Here is a 17,589-nt window from a genome sequence, read left to right as displayed (position 1 = left end):
ATTGAAAAGGGTACTCTAAGCAAAGAGAGACCCTAAAACTAGTAGAACAGAAAGAAATAGAGACAATATACAGTAACAGTCACCTTGTAGGCAAAACAATGGCACTAAATTCATATCTCTCAATAGTTACCCTGAATGTTAATGGGCTAAATGCCCCAATCAAAAGACACAGGGTATCAGAATGGATTAAAAAAACAAAACCCATCTATATGTTGCCTACAAGAAACTCGTTTTAGACCCGAAGACACCTCCAGATTTAAAGTGAGGGGGTGGAAAAGAATTTACCATGCTAATGGACATCAGAAGAAAGCAGGAGTGGCAATCCTTATATCAGATCAATTAGATTTTAAGCCAAAGACTATAATAAGAGATGAGGAAGGACACTATATCAGACTCAAAGGATCTGTCCAACAAGAAGATCTAACAATTGTAAATATCTATGCCCCTAACATGGGAGCAGCCAACTATATAAACCAATTAATAACAAAATCAAAGAAACACATCAACAATAATACAATAATAGTAGGGGACTTTAGCACTCCCCTCACTGAAATGGACAGATCATCCAAGCAAAAGATCAACAGGGAAATAAAGGCCTTGAATGACACACTGGACCAGATGGACATCACAGATATATTCAGAACATTTCATCCTAAAGCAACAGAATACACATTCTTCTCTAGTGCACATGGAACACTCTCCAGAATAGATCACATCCTCAGTCCTAAATCACGTCTCAACCGGTATCAAAAGATTGGGATAATTCCCTGCATATTTTCAGACAACAGTGCTCTGAAGCTAGAACTCAATCACAAGAGGAAATTTGGAAAGAACCCAAATACATGGAGACTAAACAGCATCCTTCTAAAGAATGAATGGGTCAACCAGGAAATTAAAGAAGAATTGAAAAAAATTCATGGAAACAAATGATAATGAAAACACAATGGTTCAAAATCTGTGGGACACAACAAAGGCAGTCCTGAGAGGAAAATATATAGTGGTACAAGCCTTTCTCAAGAAACAAGAAAGGTCTCAGGTACACAACCTAACCCTACACCTAAAGGAGCTGGAGAAAGAACAAGAAAGAAAACCTAAACCCAGCAGGAGAAGAGAAATCATAAAGATCAGAGAAGAAATCAATGAAATAGAAACCAAAAAAACAATAGAACAAATCAACGAAACTAGGAACTGGTTCTTTGAAAGAATTAATAAGATTGATAAAACCCTGGCCAGACTTATCAAAAAGAAAAGAGAAAGGACCCAAATAAATAAAATCATGAATGAAAGAGGAGAGATCACAACTAACACCAAAGAAATACAAACAATTATAAGAACATACTATGAGCAACTCTACGCCAACAAAGTTGACAATCTGGAAGAAATGGATGCATTCCTAGAGACATATAAACTACCACAACTGAACCAGGAAGAAAGAGAAAACCTGAACAGACCCATAACCAGTAAGGAGATTGAAACAGTCATCAAAAATCTCCAAACAAACAAAAGCCCAGGACCAGACGGCTTCCCGGGGGAATTCTACCAAACATTTAAAGAAGAACTAATTCCTATTCTCCTGAAACTGTTCCAAAAAATAGAAATGGAAGGAAAACTTCCAAACTCATTTTATGAGGCCAGCATCACCTTGATCCCAAAGCCAGACAAGGATCCCATCAAAAAAGAGAACTACAGACCAATATCCTTGATGAACACAGATGCGAAAATTCTCACCAAAATACTAGCCAATAGGATTCAACAGTACATTAAAAGGATTATTCACCACGACCAAGTGGGATTTATTCCAGGGCTGCAAGGTTGGTTCAACATCCGCAAATCAATCAATGTCATACAACACATTAATGAAAGAAAGAACAAGAACACTATGATACTCTCCATAGATGCTGAAAAAGCATTTGACAAAGTACAGCATCCCTTCCTGATCAAAACTCTTCAAAGTGTAGGGATAGAGGGCACATACCTCAATATTATCAAAGCCATCTATGAAAAACCCACCACAAATATCATTCTCAATGGAGAAAAACTGAAAGCTTTTCCGCTAAGGTCAGGAACACGGCAGGGATGTCCATTATCACCACTGCTATTCAACATAGTACTAGAAGTCCTAGGCTCAGCAATCAGACAACAAAAGGAAATTAAATGCATCCGAATCGGCAAAGAAGTCAAACTATCACTCTTCGCAGATGATATGATACTATATGTGGAAAACCCAAAAGACTCCACTCCAAAACTGCTAGAACTTGTACAGGAATTCAGTAAAGTGTCAGGATATAAAATCAATGCACAGAAATCAGTTGCATTTCTCTACACCAACAACAAGACAGAAGAAAGAGAAATTAAGGAGTCAATCCCATTTACAATTGCACCCAAAACTATAAGATGCCTAGGAATAAACCTAACCAAAGAGGCTAAGAATCTATACTCAGAAAACTATAAAGTACTCGTGAAAGAAATTGAGGAAGACACAAAGAAATGGAAAAATGTTCCATGATCCTGGATTGGAAGAACAAATATTGTGAAAATGTCTATGCTACCTAAAGCAATCTACACATTTAATGCAATTCCTATCAAAATGCCACCCATTTTTTTCAAAGAAATGGAACAAATAATCCTAAAATTTATATGGAACCAGAAAAGACCTCGAATAGCCAAAGGAATATTGAAAAAGAAAGCCAAAGTTGGTGGCATCACAATTCCGGACTTCAAGCTCTATTACAAAGCTGTCATCATCAAGACAGCATGGTACTGGCACAAAAATAGACACATAGATCAGTGGAACAGAATAGAGAGCCCAGAAATAGACCCTCAACTCTATGGTCAACTAATCTTCGACAAAGCAGGAAAGAATGTCCAATGGAAAAAAGACAGTCTCTTTTTCCCAGCACCCAACAAATGGTGCTGGGAAAATTGGACAGCCACATGCAGAAAAATGAAATTGGACCATTTCCTTATACCACACACAAAAATAGACTCAAAATGGATGAAGGACCTCAATGTGAGAAAGGAATCCATCAAAATCCGTGAGGAGAACACAGGCAGCAACCTCTTCGACCTCAGCCGCAACAACATCTTCCTAGGAACATTGCCAAAGGCAAGGGAAGCAAGGGCAAAATTGAACTATTGGGATTTCATCAAGATCAAAAGCTTTTGCACAGCAAAGGAAACAGTTCACAAAACCAAAAGACAACTGACAGAATGGGAGAAGATATTTAGAAACGACATATCAGATAAAGGGCTAGTGTCCAAAATCTATAAAGAACTTAGCAAACTCAACACCCAAAGAACAAATAACCCAATCAGGAAATGGGCAGAAGACATGAACAGACATTTCTGTAAGGAAGACATCCAGATGGCCAACAGACACATGAAAAAGTGCTCCACATCACTTGGCATCAGGGAAATACAAATCAAAACCACAATGAGATATCACCTCACACCAGTCAGTATGGCTAAAATTAACAAGTGAGGAAATGACAGATGCTGGCGAGGATGCGGAGAAAGGGGAACCCTCCTACACTGTCGGTGAGAATGCAAGCTGGTGCAACCACTCTGGAAAACAGCATGGAGGTTCCTCAAAATGTTGAAAATAGAACTACCCTATGACCCAGCAATTGCACTGCTGGGTATTTACCCTAAAGATACAAACGTAGTGATCCGAAGGGGCACGTGCACCCGAATGTTTATAGCAGCAATGTCTACAATAGCCAAACTATGGAAAGAACCTAGATGTCCATCAACAGATGAATGGATAAAGAAGATGTGGTATATATACACAATGGAATACTATGCAGCCATCAAAAGAAATGAAATCTTGCCATTTGCAACAACGTGGATGGAACTAGAGGGTATCACGCTTAGCGAAGTAAGTCAACTGGAGAAAGACAACTATCATATGATCTCCCTGATATGAGGAAGTGGAGATGCAACATGGGGGGTTAAGGGGGTAGGAGAGAATAAATGAAACAAGATGGGATTGGGAGGGAGACAAACCATAAGTGACTCTTAATCTCACAAAACAAACTGAGGTTTGCTGGGGGGAGGGGGGTTGGGAGAGGGGGATAGGGTTATGGACATTGGGGAAGGTATGTGCTATGGTGAGTGCTATGAAGTTTGTAAACCTGGCAGTTCACAGACCTGTACCCCTGGGGATAAAAATATATTATATGTTTATAAAAAATAAAAAAATTAAAAAAAATACCATCTGTGGATTTTAGAATTGGATCCTTCCAAGAGTTTCCAGTTGGCCAAGCTGCCCTATGAATTTTGGACTCACCTAGCCAGTCCCCATGGTCTCATAAACCAACTCCTTGCAAGAAATCTCTGAATATATAAATAGCCTTGTCGTTCTATCTCTCTGGGAGAACCCTGACTGATGCAGGTAGCCCCCCTGAGAAAAAGACACTTGAGCCAAGACTTGCAGCTGGTGAAGGAGCTGCCACACAAGACATCTGAGAGAAGAGCGAGCCTGGTGTGCACGAGGAGCACACAGCAGGAATGCGGCTGAGTAAGAGTAAGCAAGGCAGAGAGCAGCAGGAAAGGAGATTGCTTTATTAACAAAAAGCAGCAGCAGGGACTGGACAAGTGCAGCCTGTATGCCAAAAGGTCTCCTTTAGTTTTCTTTCCATGATGTACTGAGCCCACATCAGGACCAAAAGCTATGCTTCCAAGTGCCTTTTCTTTTCTAACGTGACACAGGCGAATGCTCTCATCTCCACTGTTGGCAGAGGCTCTGGGATGCCGCAAGGAGATCATCAGTAGTGAACCATCTAATATTCAGAGCCCTGAACGTAAGCTGCACCAAGCTGGTTATTCCTCCCTTATGGAGCCAGGAGTCAGGCTAGAGATGACCCAGTCATATGAACAAGGGCCAAGAACTGAGGGCCATCAGCCGGCAAACAGATAGCTTATGTTGTCATCTCTGGGTAAGACGGAAACATGCCATGCGCAAGGGTAACACTCTTCACTCTCCACCCAGGCTGAGTGGGAAAAATGAAGGCCAGGCACCATCAAAGATAATACACAATTTGGATGCAGAACCACCAAAACCGGTAAGAATCACTGGGGTGCATTAAGCCTAGTGAACCCCCTTGCCCAGGCTTCCCAGCCACTCGTTTGTCCCTGCAACAGGGAAAATACCACCACCACAGGCTTTCCTTATGACAAAGGTTACCAGAACAATGATAAATTCAAGTACTTTTATTAACCTGGAAAGATGTTCATGATTATATAAAGTGAAGAAAAGGTAACACAACCACATTAAATGTATACATTGATTCTTAGATACATTTGAACTTCATAAATATTAACTATGAAAGAATGTATTTATTGGTCTTTAGGTAATAGGATATACTTAACAAAAACTTAAAGAATGCATACAAAAATTATAACAAAGTCATCTGGTTAGTGGGATTGCAGGTGATTTTTGTTTGTTTCCTATTGTTTTCCTCTAATATGTATTAATCAAATAATGAAATTATTTATGGTTTATAAATAAACACCCCTTCATATATGTAGCACTTCTACCTCCTTCCCTACTCTCTCAAGAAAATGAATTGACACATGTAATCTCAATAAGCTGGACTGGAATGGTCTGCAGACTCCTTTTACCTAACGGAAAATCCAGAGGTCAAAGGACTGAGGTCACTTTCCCAAAGTCACACATCATGATGTGTACCCAACCAAGACATGAATCTGAGGGTCCTGAAGGTCCCTTCCAAACCATGCACTTGTTCTGTACCCTTTTCTTAGCACACGGACCCAGGGAAGTGAGGTTTACGAAGAGCTAGCCCCTTGCCCTTACCTCGGCCAGGCGGGAGTGCTTGTGGACGTTCTCGCCTTTTTGAACGCTGGGAGCCAGCTGCTGCAGGACGCCCCTGCTGCTCGTCAGAGCTCTGGTCAGCCGAGCAAACTTCCCCCAGCCTGGAACATGCAGAGGAGAGAAAAGACAGCTTCAATCACGTCCTGAAGGTCACGGACATTCACACCACCGGTTACACTGTTGGGAGCCCACACAGCTATTTCTCTGAATTTGTGACTGGGCTCAGGCTGCTCCCAACCCCCACATGGTCTGATCTAGCAGAGACCGAGCTGGTTCCAGGGGTGGCAAGGACAAGCTAGTTAAATGGCCATCCAGTGCATTACAATCTCCAAAGCCAGGGGAATAAGAAAAGAATCTAATCCCTGGGTAGGTGGGGAGAAAGCAAGGGCATATTTTAGCCTGTTCTGGGATGGGGGAAGGACTGTTGGTGACAGGTTCCCCAAATAACAGGAATCCCAAAGAGCCTAGTACTGAACTTGGATTTTTTCAGAGTTAGGCTCTTTCAGCTGGAAACAAAACTGCAATCGAATTCTGCAAAGCTTTTCAAGAACAGAAAGTATATTTTTCCATCAGGTAAAGCACAGCTATGCATGAAAAGATCAGCAAGGGCTCTGCAAGCCCTCGATCCAAGCCACCCCTCTGCTACTATCACTTCACCACCACCACTACCCAAACTCTGAGACAGATGGTAAGAAGGAGGTAGCATGACAGATACCCCAGACCCTGCCTGGCAGGGAGCTCAGGGTCCCGGTCCATAAGCTGATCTAGCACAAGGGATGAAAAGAAAGATCCCTGGACCTCTGGGCATTTCCCCAGGCTCTGGCTAGCCTCTCACGCTCTGGGCTAGCCCTGAAACTTTCCAGGAATGTGGCTCTCCAAGGAGCTGGCTCTCCACTGGCTGAGTGGAAGGCAGGGGAAGATGAATGGGTGTTGGATGGGGAAATGGACCAAGAGTGTAAAATTCTCCATCACACCTCTATCAGCATGGTCAGGCTCTGCCTGTTCTGAAGGAAGGAAATAAGTTCTCTTCCAAGTTCCACCCCATGTTTTCCTTGCTGAAATATAGATATTTTCTAATGGGCCTGATGAAAAACTTCCTTCATTCTTGTATTTATTTTATAAACATAATTGTTACATGCCAGGCATAGTGCTAGGTACTGGAGATACTAAGATCAATAAGATACAGATTCCGGTTTCAAAGAGCATGCACCCCAGCAGGGAAGACTGACCAATAAATTTTTAAAAAGCCGTGATATGGAAGCTAAGTTCTGGGACAGACATGAGTATAGGATGGTATGGTCAAGACTGTCTGGAGAAGGCATAGCTTAGGGTTAGGGCAGAGGAAGTGACACCAGAACAAAATTTTGAAAGATGAGTAGGAATTAAAACACAAGAAGAAAAAGAGAGACGTTATACACAGGAAGAACAGCACCTGCAAAGGCAAAAACCATAAAACAGAGTAATATGTCAGTGAAGAGTAAGACAACCTAAAAGGCTAGATGAAGGAGGCACAGCTGGTAGAGGGAAGAAGGGTGAAGACCATGGCCTGAAGTGATGTTAAAGTGGTTGCCAGGGGTCACAAGGAGAAGAATGTCAGTGGTAAGAACCAAGATAACAGGTTAAGAAATTTGAACTTCATCCTGAAACCCATGGGGAACCAGGAAGGAGTTTTAATAGGTTGGGAAGGAAGAAACACACCAACTTCACTTTAGAAAGACAGAATGGGAACAAGCATGGTAGGATTTTAAAAAACAAGGTTGACAGATAAAAGACCAGTCAGGACCCCAGGCAAGAGGTCCTGCATGCGTGGACAATCCCAGGGCCTGGGCCCGGCAACAAGGAGAGCTTGAGAACAGCTATAGGGGTAGGACCCCCAGAACTCGGGGAAAAACAGCTGCAGAAGGAAAGAAGTGGCAACCCAGGCAGTCTCTGGGTTCCTGGTTTGGGGAACTGGGGTGACAGCCACACAGTGAGAGTAAAAAACATGTCTGAGAAGCAAACGCACATGATGGAACATAACAGGTACCATTTGGACCAGAGCCATCAGGAGAAACCCTCCTGGAAACAATTTCTTATTGTCTGAAAGGCCACATGGGAGGAGACAACCCGATGAGAACCTAGCTCAGGATGACTTTCCTTCGGGGAAGCACAGTGGACCTTTTCCACAGGAAGATGAGGTTCAAAAGTGCCCTTCCTGGATACTGCCCCTCCACAGGCAGAACTGCCCACTCCCTCTTTTTATACTCCCCCCGGTCTCAGGCTGACTTGTATCTATCCAGCACACACAGGTACTGGGTGTCTTTAGGGTGAGAGGGGGTGGACAGGAAGGGGAGGCATGAAAGCAGAAGAAGGCCAGAAGGAACAAAACACAATGTACAATCCAGCAGCTGGCTAAAAAGTACTCCTTGGATCCTTCTCCACTCTCCATAAGGACAACCACATCCCCCTTCCCTGACCACACAATAGCACACAACGGAATTCAATGCGGGCGAGACCCCCACCAGGCTGCTTGAGCCCACACAGCCCTGTATCCTCCCTCAGCCAGACAAGAGGGTTCTGGGATGGAATGAAATCCCAGCTCCTCCAAGGATAAGTAAGTTCAGGGATAGGAGACAAGACTGACGTTCAGGCCCCCGCCCTGGGAAAGAATGCCAAGTTGCTTTGAGTAGAGGTTGCAGAGGACAGCTGGCAGGAGTCCTGACTTTGATGGGGAGGCTGTGAGGACAGGCAGGTCCTAATCTGCAGAATCACAGATTCTCTTAGAGGACCTGGTGCCATAACCCAATGTATGCAAGAGAATAGAGGACACCGGGGACCAAGATGGACAGTCAGTGTGGACACTGCCTAAGGATTCTCAGGTCCTCCTCCCCTGATCTTTTCCTCAACAGTGTAGAAATAACCAAAACTCTAGAGTGGCTTCTTCAAGGAGGAGTCCCTAAATCATCACCTTTCTGTCATCCCAAGGATGGACAGACAAAATGTTAGTATCGGAGGAGCCAAGGGGACCTGTGGCTTGTATCCACTGCCCAGATTCTTTTCCAAGACTGCCTCGCAAACATCACACAGAAAGAGATACGAGGAAGGGTCTGCAGTTGCAATAGCTTGCTCGAGCCCTCCTCCCCACATGTTCTCAATCTTGGCCTTTAAAAATCTCCTCTAAAGTTTTACGTTCCTTTTTTGATCTGAATCTGGCTCAAGTTTACTGTGTGAAAGTAAAACGTGAGTCTTTAAAAGTGAATTCACTCCTTTAATGTGAGATTATTTGGTGGGGTAAGAGACAAAACAAGAGGGATGACTCAGCCTCATCCTTCAGGGAACAATGGGGAGAGAAAACTCTGAGCCTTACCATCTAATTCTTCTCTACCCATGTACCCAAGCCTCCTCGCTCAAAGGGGAGAATAGGACAGAGAAAAATATCCTGCAGCCACTATCAATTATCTATAATAACAGAAAGTAAGAAAGGAAAATAAGTCAATCAGAGAAAGACAATCACCATATCATCTCACTCATATGTGGAATTTAAGAAACACAACAGAAGATCACAGGGGAAGAGAGGAAAAAATAAAACAACATGAAATCAGAGAGGGAGACAAATCATAAAAGACTCCTTTTTTTTTTTTTTTGACAGACAGAGATCACAAGGAGGCAGAGAGGCAGGCAGAGAGAGGAAGGGAAGCAGGCTCCCGGCTGAGCAGAGAGCCCAATGCGGGGCTCGATCCCAGGACTCTGGGATCATGACCTGAGCCGAAGGCAGAGGCTTAACCTACTGAGCCACCCAGGCGCCCCCATAAGAGACTCTTAATCATAGGAAACAAACTGAGGGTTGCTGGAGGGGGGAGATGAGGGGATGGGATAACTGGGTGATGGGCATCAAGGAGGGCACGCGATGTAATGAGCACTGGGTGTTACATAAAACCGATGAATCACTGACCTCTACCTCTGAAACTAATAATACACTATATGTTAATTAATTGAATTTAAACTTAAAAAAACAGATAAGTACGAGATTAGAAAAAACAAAACCCCTGGAACATTACAGATTCTCGTTTCAGCCAAGAATTCCCATCTACTCTCTCATTCTGACTTCAAATACACATACACACACACACAGAGCTGTAGCCTGACCTGCATTTCCTGGCTCCCGCCATCTGTGGACACTTTTTATCAGAAACCAAGGAAAGCAGTCAAAAGATCGGCAGAAAAGAAAAGATGAGGTGGTCAGGGGCCTGGATCATTCCTACAAAGGAGCTTGAGAACTGATAGACTCAGTCAAAGAGGGGCCTGGGGGCAGGGGAGTTACTTTGTGTCTGATGCTGAAATAGTCCACAGCTGCTTGTTTGTGGGGAAATGTGAGGCACCCCCTGGCTTCTTCCATCACTAGCAAGGCACTTAGCCCCGTCCCAAGTCCCAGAGTTAGGCACTTCGTGATCAAGGGGCACAATCTCCTTTTAAAGACAATTTGAGCACAGCTGTCTAAAGCAAAGGGTGAATCTGATAGTGGGAAACATGTGCTCCTAAGCCAAAGAGCAATTATCTGGGGATTTCTGGGGATTTGGATAAGCCACACTCCCCTTCCCGCTCATAAGTGAATTCCCAATAACCCTGGGTCAGCAAGGCTCTCAAGACTCCTACTGCTGACTGGGATGCTGCACTGAAAACCCAGCTAGAATCTGCCAGAAGCTCCCAATGGGAGAGCACATCCAAGAAGAAACGTCAAGTCAGAACAATCCAGCCACATGGCAAAGTATCTTCTTAGACTGGATCCTTGCAGCCAGAGCTGCAGTTTATAGACTTACAATGAACAAGACCTGGGCAGCTCTCAAGCTCTTCCACCATAAACTGATGAATATAAAATGTGACCTTGTCCTAAGTAGAGTGCTCCACTCAAAGAAGGCCAGGGGCACAGTGACATAACAGGAGGGAGGGTCCAAATATATCTGTCATGGCACTGGAAATGGACAGACTTATAAAGTCATGTCTTGGAGAAGGCTTTAAGCGATCACTAGCAGCATTCCTACAGGGAGTACTGAAGCACACTTGAGTGTGTGCTTGTGAGCATGCGTGTGTGCGTGCGTGCACGTGCACCCAAACACTCATCAGCACGGAAATGCATCACTGACTCAGGTTAAAAGACGTAGAGCATATTTTTTTCCTGGACAATAAACTGAGGCGAATCTCACCACCTCACTTTGATTGATTGCCTCGTTCACATCTCCAGAGAGCCGAATGCAGAAGCCTCCGCGGCACGTGAGACGTGCTCTCTGCTGAGGACGGCTTTCCTACTAAACAACATTTGCGTGTCACCCAAAGATGTTCCAGCGATGGTGAAAGGCAAGCAGCCTGACTCAACCAACATGCTGACTCTTTCCATTTTTAAGACAAAACTTACAAAGACAAATGGCAAAATATCTAACGGCCTTTAATTGTTTATGAGTTTATTCAATTAAAGAAGCAAAGCGCTTTTCTAGAGGGTAGCAGGGTGATACTTAATCACGAGTCGGTCTTTCACCGTGGAATCACTATCATACTGAGAAATCCTCAAGCTAGAATCCAGAAATCGGGGAATCACAAACCCACAGGAAAAAGAAGAGACTGCAGGAGGCTGGGGTGCTCTTCGAGAAACTTTACACCTGCTGCTGTCTTGAAACCAAGAGGAAGGCTACAATTGATTTACTGGGTTATCAGACAGTTAAAAGGAAAAATATGATGAAAACTACGATGACAGTTATACACAGTGTTGTGCTCTGAACTTTATAAATGTAGGCCTCCAGACGTGCTACAGAACACAGCCCAGGAGAGGAGCCACATCACGCTTTTTATTTCCTCCTATTAGGCACATTTAACAATCACAATGTTGTCACATCCCCATTTGGCTTCTCCCTGGACTCCGCTCAGATCTCTCTGGTGCATCTCGGGAAACCTCAAGGAGCATGGTTCTCAGGGAGCTGGAAAATCAGCCACAGGCCCTAGAAGCACTACAACTAAGGGGAGCTACAGCCTCCAGGTTACCTCGTGTGCACGCTGGGGAAGAGGGACAGAAGAAAGCGCTGGGACGCCCCCGAATCCCACACCTCCGGGAATAACATGCCACCTTGTGTGTATCTGATTAGCTCAAGCTCTTCAGGAGTACCGTCGTTCTCGAAATTCTGAGCCCTTTCCTTCCTTGGCCCCCAGTGTTATTTAAAGAATACATGCCCGTGATACAGCTGAAGTGAGCACTGCCATCTGCAGTCACAGGCTGATTAAATGACCCATATGCAAATGTTACTCAAGACCCTGGCCTCATTAATAGCACGTTTCCAATGAATTCACCAGCCAAGACTTAAGTCAATCAACCACAGAGGCAGAGATGTGTTAAAATCTACTTTAACAATCCTGAAATACAAGAAGTCAATCAAATCTAACAAAATTTACATACAAATAAGATGAATGTAGCTATGGACTGCCTCATTTGGGTGCAGGCATCTGTCCTGGGACCCCGGAAAAGAAGCTGCTGCTACCAGAGGTGCCCAGCTCCCTTCTTCTGTCTAATCGTTACTGGAAAGGGTTAATCTAAAAAGGTATAAAACTGATTCAAATGCTTTCCTAAACAAAGCTTTTATCCCCTCTCTTCTTCCCCCTTAATACATTCCAGAATGATACAATGCTTTACCCGACAAATTAAAGTTTAAATCTTGATCTTTGGGCAGAGATTGCCTTGGCAACCTCAAATTCTCTGGAAGGGGGGTCACACCACAGGATTAAAAAAAAAAACACAGTGCATAAATATATGCGCACAATCAGAATTACACACCTTTACATGAATCATCCTCAATTGGCTGTTTGAAAGCTGTTATGTCACTGAAAGTGCAAAGGAATAAAACCACTTTATCCTGTTCATTTCGAATTGGAGCAATTTTCACAAAGAACCACACAGGAGTCCCTGAAAGAAATATCAAAAGGTTGGTCAGTAATTTGCATTCTCACATGAGGGGCTCTGAAAAAAAAGACTTGGGGATGAATAGGTACAAATAATTTCTCATTCTTAAATGGTTTCATTTCTTCAGGGGCTGGGATGTCATACCGTGAATTCCTCTTCTTGCTAGGATAAGAAATTTTCACAGTGACTATTTGGCAGGGATTTTCTTCTGGTTCCAATATTTTATAAATGTAGGTCTTTTAGCCCTTGCAAAAGGATTAGAAAATGGGTTGAAAAATCCCTTCTGATCTTATGGAAAGTCACTAAGGTACAGAAACCTAAATACTTACCTTAGACCATGCCGTAGACAAGTAAAGAGCAGGGACCAGGACAGGCATTGCCAACCACGGCTGGCAGAACCACTGCAAACTCGAATTTCCATTGCTAAAGGGCCCCAGTGTCCAAATCCAGTTTGAGCATCTATCAATTTGACTCACATGCTCAATCAACCATGGACCAAAAACTATATTTCTAAGTCTCTCTCCCCAAAATAAAAACCCAAAAGGTCCAAAGCAATGGGCAAATGACAACACACTGAAGATAGAAGAGAACCACCACGATCATTCTCCCAGCAAAGACTCCCTCAAAAAGCGAGGTTCCCGTGTGGCTTCGGTCTATGTTTACCTTAGTGCTTTACGGAGCTCAACCACTGTGTTTCCACTTCCAATCTAATTCCTGAGTGAAAATGGGATAAATGAGCTCTTCCAAACCACTGCCCTAATCCACACAAAGAGAAGGTGGGCAGGACTCATCTAACTTCTCAGGGAGGGCACCCACTCAGGTGTCAACCAATATCTACACAAAGTCAGTGCCTGGCTTCCAAAACAGAATTAGGGAAAACAAATATTTTCTATCTATAGAGGACATCCTAGCCAGCCACACCAAACAATTCTGTGATGCAAAATTAAATGAGACATAAAGAAATGCAAGTTCTCATATCCCCTTAAACAGCATCTGGGATATAAGGACTCAACTATTTGCTAAATTTTGCAGAACTGGGATAATACTTTACATGCTATTTTATAACCACTTTCAGGTTAAAATGCAGTAAGTATTTCTCCATGTTAAGAATCAGATAAACTTCCTGGGGCACCTGGGTGGCTCAGTTGGTTAAACATCTGTCTTGGACTCAAGTCATGATCCCAGGGTTCTGGGATTAAGCCCCACCTCCCTCCCTTGGGTTTCCTGATCAGCAGGGAGCTTGCTTCTCTCTCTCTCTCTGTCACTCCCTCTGTTTGTGCATGTTCTCTCTCTCTCTCTCTCTGCGCGTCAAATAAATAAATAAAATATTTTACAAAAAGAAGTAGAGAAGCTTCCTATATACCAGGCATTGTGTTCAGCATTTTACATATATTATTTTATTTTAAGATAGCAAGCAAACAATTCACTGAATCTTGGGAGATGGAAATAAATCCCCAAGAGGTATATCTGGGCCTCTCTGCGGGCAATCACGGCAAACTCTACATTATACGACAACATGGCCAGACAGACATCTGACTGACATGAGGATTAGCCAACCCAACTTAACAATACCCAGCTTACACATCTGGCTATCCCACTTACTCAGATGGAAGCATAAATAACCATAAAATATATAGTCAAACAGGCAGCAAATAGATCAGATGGGAATACATTCTCCTTACATCTTCATTATCTATACATTCATCCATAGTTAATTTTATTCCTCTGTCAATTTTCTGTTCCATAATTTTCAGCTGCCAGTTTCTGGGCGCTCTTAGAAGACAAACAAGTTATAATGTCACCCTATGAAAAAAGTGTTTTGAAAGAAAAATCCACTATACCAAAAATCACACATAGCCTTCCAAAATCAAGAAGAATATGGCCTTTGAATCACCTACTGTTTTTGAAAGGTCTATATTACTATTCTTCCCAGTCCCCTGCTCAGAAACTATGGGATTTTATATTACTATTCTTCCCAGTTCCCTGCTCAGAAACTATGGGATTTTATACTACTATACTACTATGCTTCCCAGTTCCCTGCTCAGAAACTATGGGATTTTAAACCATTTTCAATTAAACAACAGAAAACTCAAAGCATCACACCAATTGAACTTACACACCCACAGCTCTCCCTTACATCCTATAGCGGTAAGACAAAAAGCAAACAAATCAAAACACCATTTTCTTTCTGCTCTTAAAAAAAAAATTAAGCTTTTTTTTTTTTTTTTCAGATGGTAAACCAGAAAATGCTGCTAATTTATCAAACCAGTAAGGAATGAGAGGAGAGGCCCCCACACTCATGAGATCTAACCTAAGAGCTTCATCTTTTGTTGGAATCCCTGGAACCATAACCTTCCCAGCTGCCACCTATGGGCCACCCACGGTACTTATCAGCTGGGCCCCATGCCTGTGAACTTTTCCAGCTGGGACTGTGCCATCTAATCTTCATATTTCATTTATGGCTCCTTGGGTTGATGACATTACCCACACCTCCCAGATCATGAGAGCCCACTGTGTTTGTCACGGTGGAAGGACTTTTTCATTTTACTGCAGTTCAAGCTCATCTTGAACTCCCCCCTCCTCTACTTCAGAGGTCAATCTATTTAAGACTGTGCACTTCTCTCCACCAAACTGAGCCCAATGCTTCCTCCAGAAACACTCCCTGATTAAACACGTGCTATTCCAATCATTTCTTTTCAGGCAATAAATACGAATCTTATACCAAAATTCATATAGCCTGGACGCCTTAGAGCATGTGTCTAATTGATCAGTTGGGCTTCTTGAGGGAGGGAACCTCCTTCTCCCTGATCTAATATCTCCTCATGGACAGACAGACTTCAAGGGAACTCCCGAGTCTTTTATCTAGGTTGGTAATTCAGAGGACATATGTAGCTCAACCACTTCTCTTCATCTGCTTTCTCAGAGATGAATCCCCACCCTGCTCTGCTTCCCCATCTGTAGAAGACGTTAGGGGAGAACTCAAAATGGTAGGGCGATGACCTAAAGGAGGAGAAGCCTGCGGTTCTCCAGTGCTACCTGTGTTGGATGCAGAAGTCTGATTCTAGGACTCACTTTTGGAAACTTTACTTGTCCACAGACATAAACTACGTTCTCTAGGATCAGCTTTGCTGGTCCTGAAGGGGATATTTTAACCTCCATTTGTCTGAGTCCTGAATCTCTCTCAATTGCTTCTGATAACAGGCAAGGAAGGAAAGAACTATGTGAGGGCTCCCTTTAAACTTTAACAATGGAGGGCTCTTTCCTTAAATAGACTGTAATTCACTCTGGGGCAGGAGATCTGAGGTTTCTCTGTCTCATCACCCTGCAGCCTTGTATAGTACAAGGTTATGCATTGGGTTACATGAGGTTATTATAACAGTCAACTCCAGAAGGTGCCATTTTAGAGTTGGAAAACTCAACACCCTAGGAGGGGCAGGTACTCTAGGGATACCTGCTGAGTTCCAAAGAAATAAATCCTACTTCCAGTGTCTTCAGAGTCACTCAGACCTGCCTCTCTCACAAATTAGCATTCTCTATACAATCTAGGAAATCAAGCATAATTGGCTTAAATTTTCATTTCTGAAATTCTTTCAAAGGAGAACATGAATCCCACCTACTTGGCACAGACCAGTATCTCAACCTTCTACTCTTTAAAAAAAAAAAAAAAAAGATTTATTTATTTATTTGACAGACAAAGATCACAAGTAGGCAAAGAGGCAGGCGGAGGGGTGGGGGTGGGGGCAGGCCCCCCACCGAGCAGACAGCCTGATGCAGGGCTCGATCCCAGGACCCCAAGACCATTATCTGAAGCCAAAGGCAGAGGCCCCAACCCACTGAGCCACCCAGGCGCCCCTCAACCTTCTACTCTTTTTTTTTTTTTTAAAGATTTTATTTATTTATTTGACAGATAGAGATCACAAGTAGGCAGAGGCAGAGAGAGAGGAGGAAGCAGGCTCCCCGCCAAGCAGAGAGCCCGATGCGGGGCTCGATCCCAGGACCCTGGGATCACGACCTGAGCCGAAGGCAGAGGCTTTAACCCACTGAGCCACCCAGGCGCCCCTCAACCTTCTACTCTTAAGAGCAAAGCATTTTTAACTAGTGAAACATTACTCAAAGTCTCAAAATATGAAACAGGTGCTTTAAATGAACATAGACTGCCCAGCACATGGAGCCCTCACTCAGCTTCTCTTCCACCCCTCTGGATGCCCCCCAAGAACAGTCAGGAGCCCTTTGGCTCCATTCTGATATAGACCTGCCCAGAGGCAGAGGCCAGGGCAGTTGGGCTCCAGGGATCTCTCCGTGAACCCAGGTTCTGGACTATAATTCATTTCACAACGATACAAGAGAGGCAATCCAAGCACCAATATTCACACATACAGACACAAAATCAGGAAGACGAGGTTAAAATTCTGCCACTGCATCCAAGTGCCTACAGTGGGCAAATCGAGAAAAGCAAGTACGTGATGTCCTGTTTCTGCAAAAAGGACAAAGGGTGAATGATAAATAAAGGAAGATCAATGCACAAATCTGGGGAAAACATAGCAAAGGTTGATGGCAAAGGTGGTTGCTGCTGGGACAGAAGGTCTTTCCTAACGGAGGGTACCAGTGGAGGGGCAGCTATAGGTCAGGCTCCGCCTCCCGCTCACTCTGTGATTCTCATCCCTTACTAGCTGCCTCCGGTCATCTAGTATGGAACCTGACAACTTGACTTGGCCATGGGGTTTCTCAACCCTAGCATTCAGATAACAGAAAAGCAAGGCTCAGGAATATAAGAGATTTATTTGGCCTCCTTTAGGCTTCCTCCTACCCTGGGCCTCCTCCCAAGTACTCTCTGTAA

The 17,589-nt window shown here is 43.6% G+C and overlaps 1 protein-coding gene across 2 annotated transcripts in view; it reads right to left on the bottom strand.

Moving 5' to 3' along the window:
* The window catches only part of KCNH1 (potassium voltage-gated channel subfamily H member 1), a 386,370-nt gene that overhangs the window by 328,870 nt on the left and 39,911 nt on the right, over positions 1 to 17,589 (bottom strand). For both annotated transcript variants that reach the window (XM_032878101.1, XM_032878102.1), the window contains exons 4-5: positions 12,627 to 12,755; positions 5,816 to 5,934 (exon numbers count right to left, since the gene is read on the bottom strand). In XM_032878101.1, coding sequence (XP_032733992.1) covers positions 5,816 to 5,934; positions 12,627 to 12,755 — 248 coding nt within the window. The remainder of the gene's footprint in view (positions 1 to 5,815; positions 5,935 to 12,626; positions 12,756 to 17,589) is intronic.

This window comes from Lontra canadensis, unplaced genomic scaffold (assembly GCF_010015895.1).
Source record: "Lontra canadensis isolate GAN:19392208 unplaced genomic scaffold, GSC_riverotter_1.0 scaffold63, whole genome shotgun sequence".
Lineage (NCBI taxonomy): Eukaryota > Metazoa > Chordata > Mammalia > Carnivora > Mustelidae > Lontra > Lontra canadensis.
This window is presented reverse-complemented; position numbering and strand designations above follow the sequence as displayed.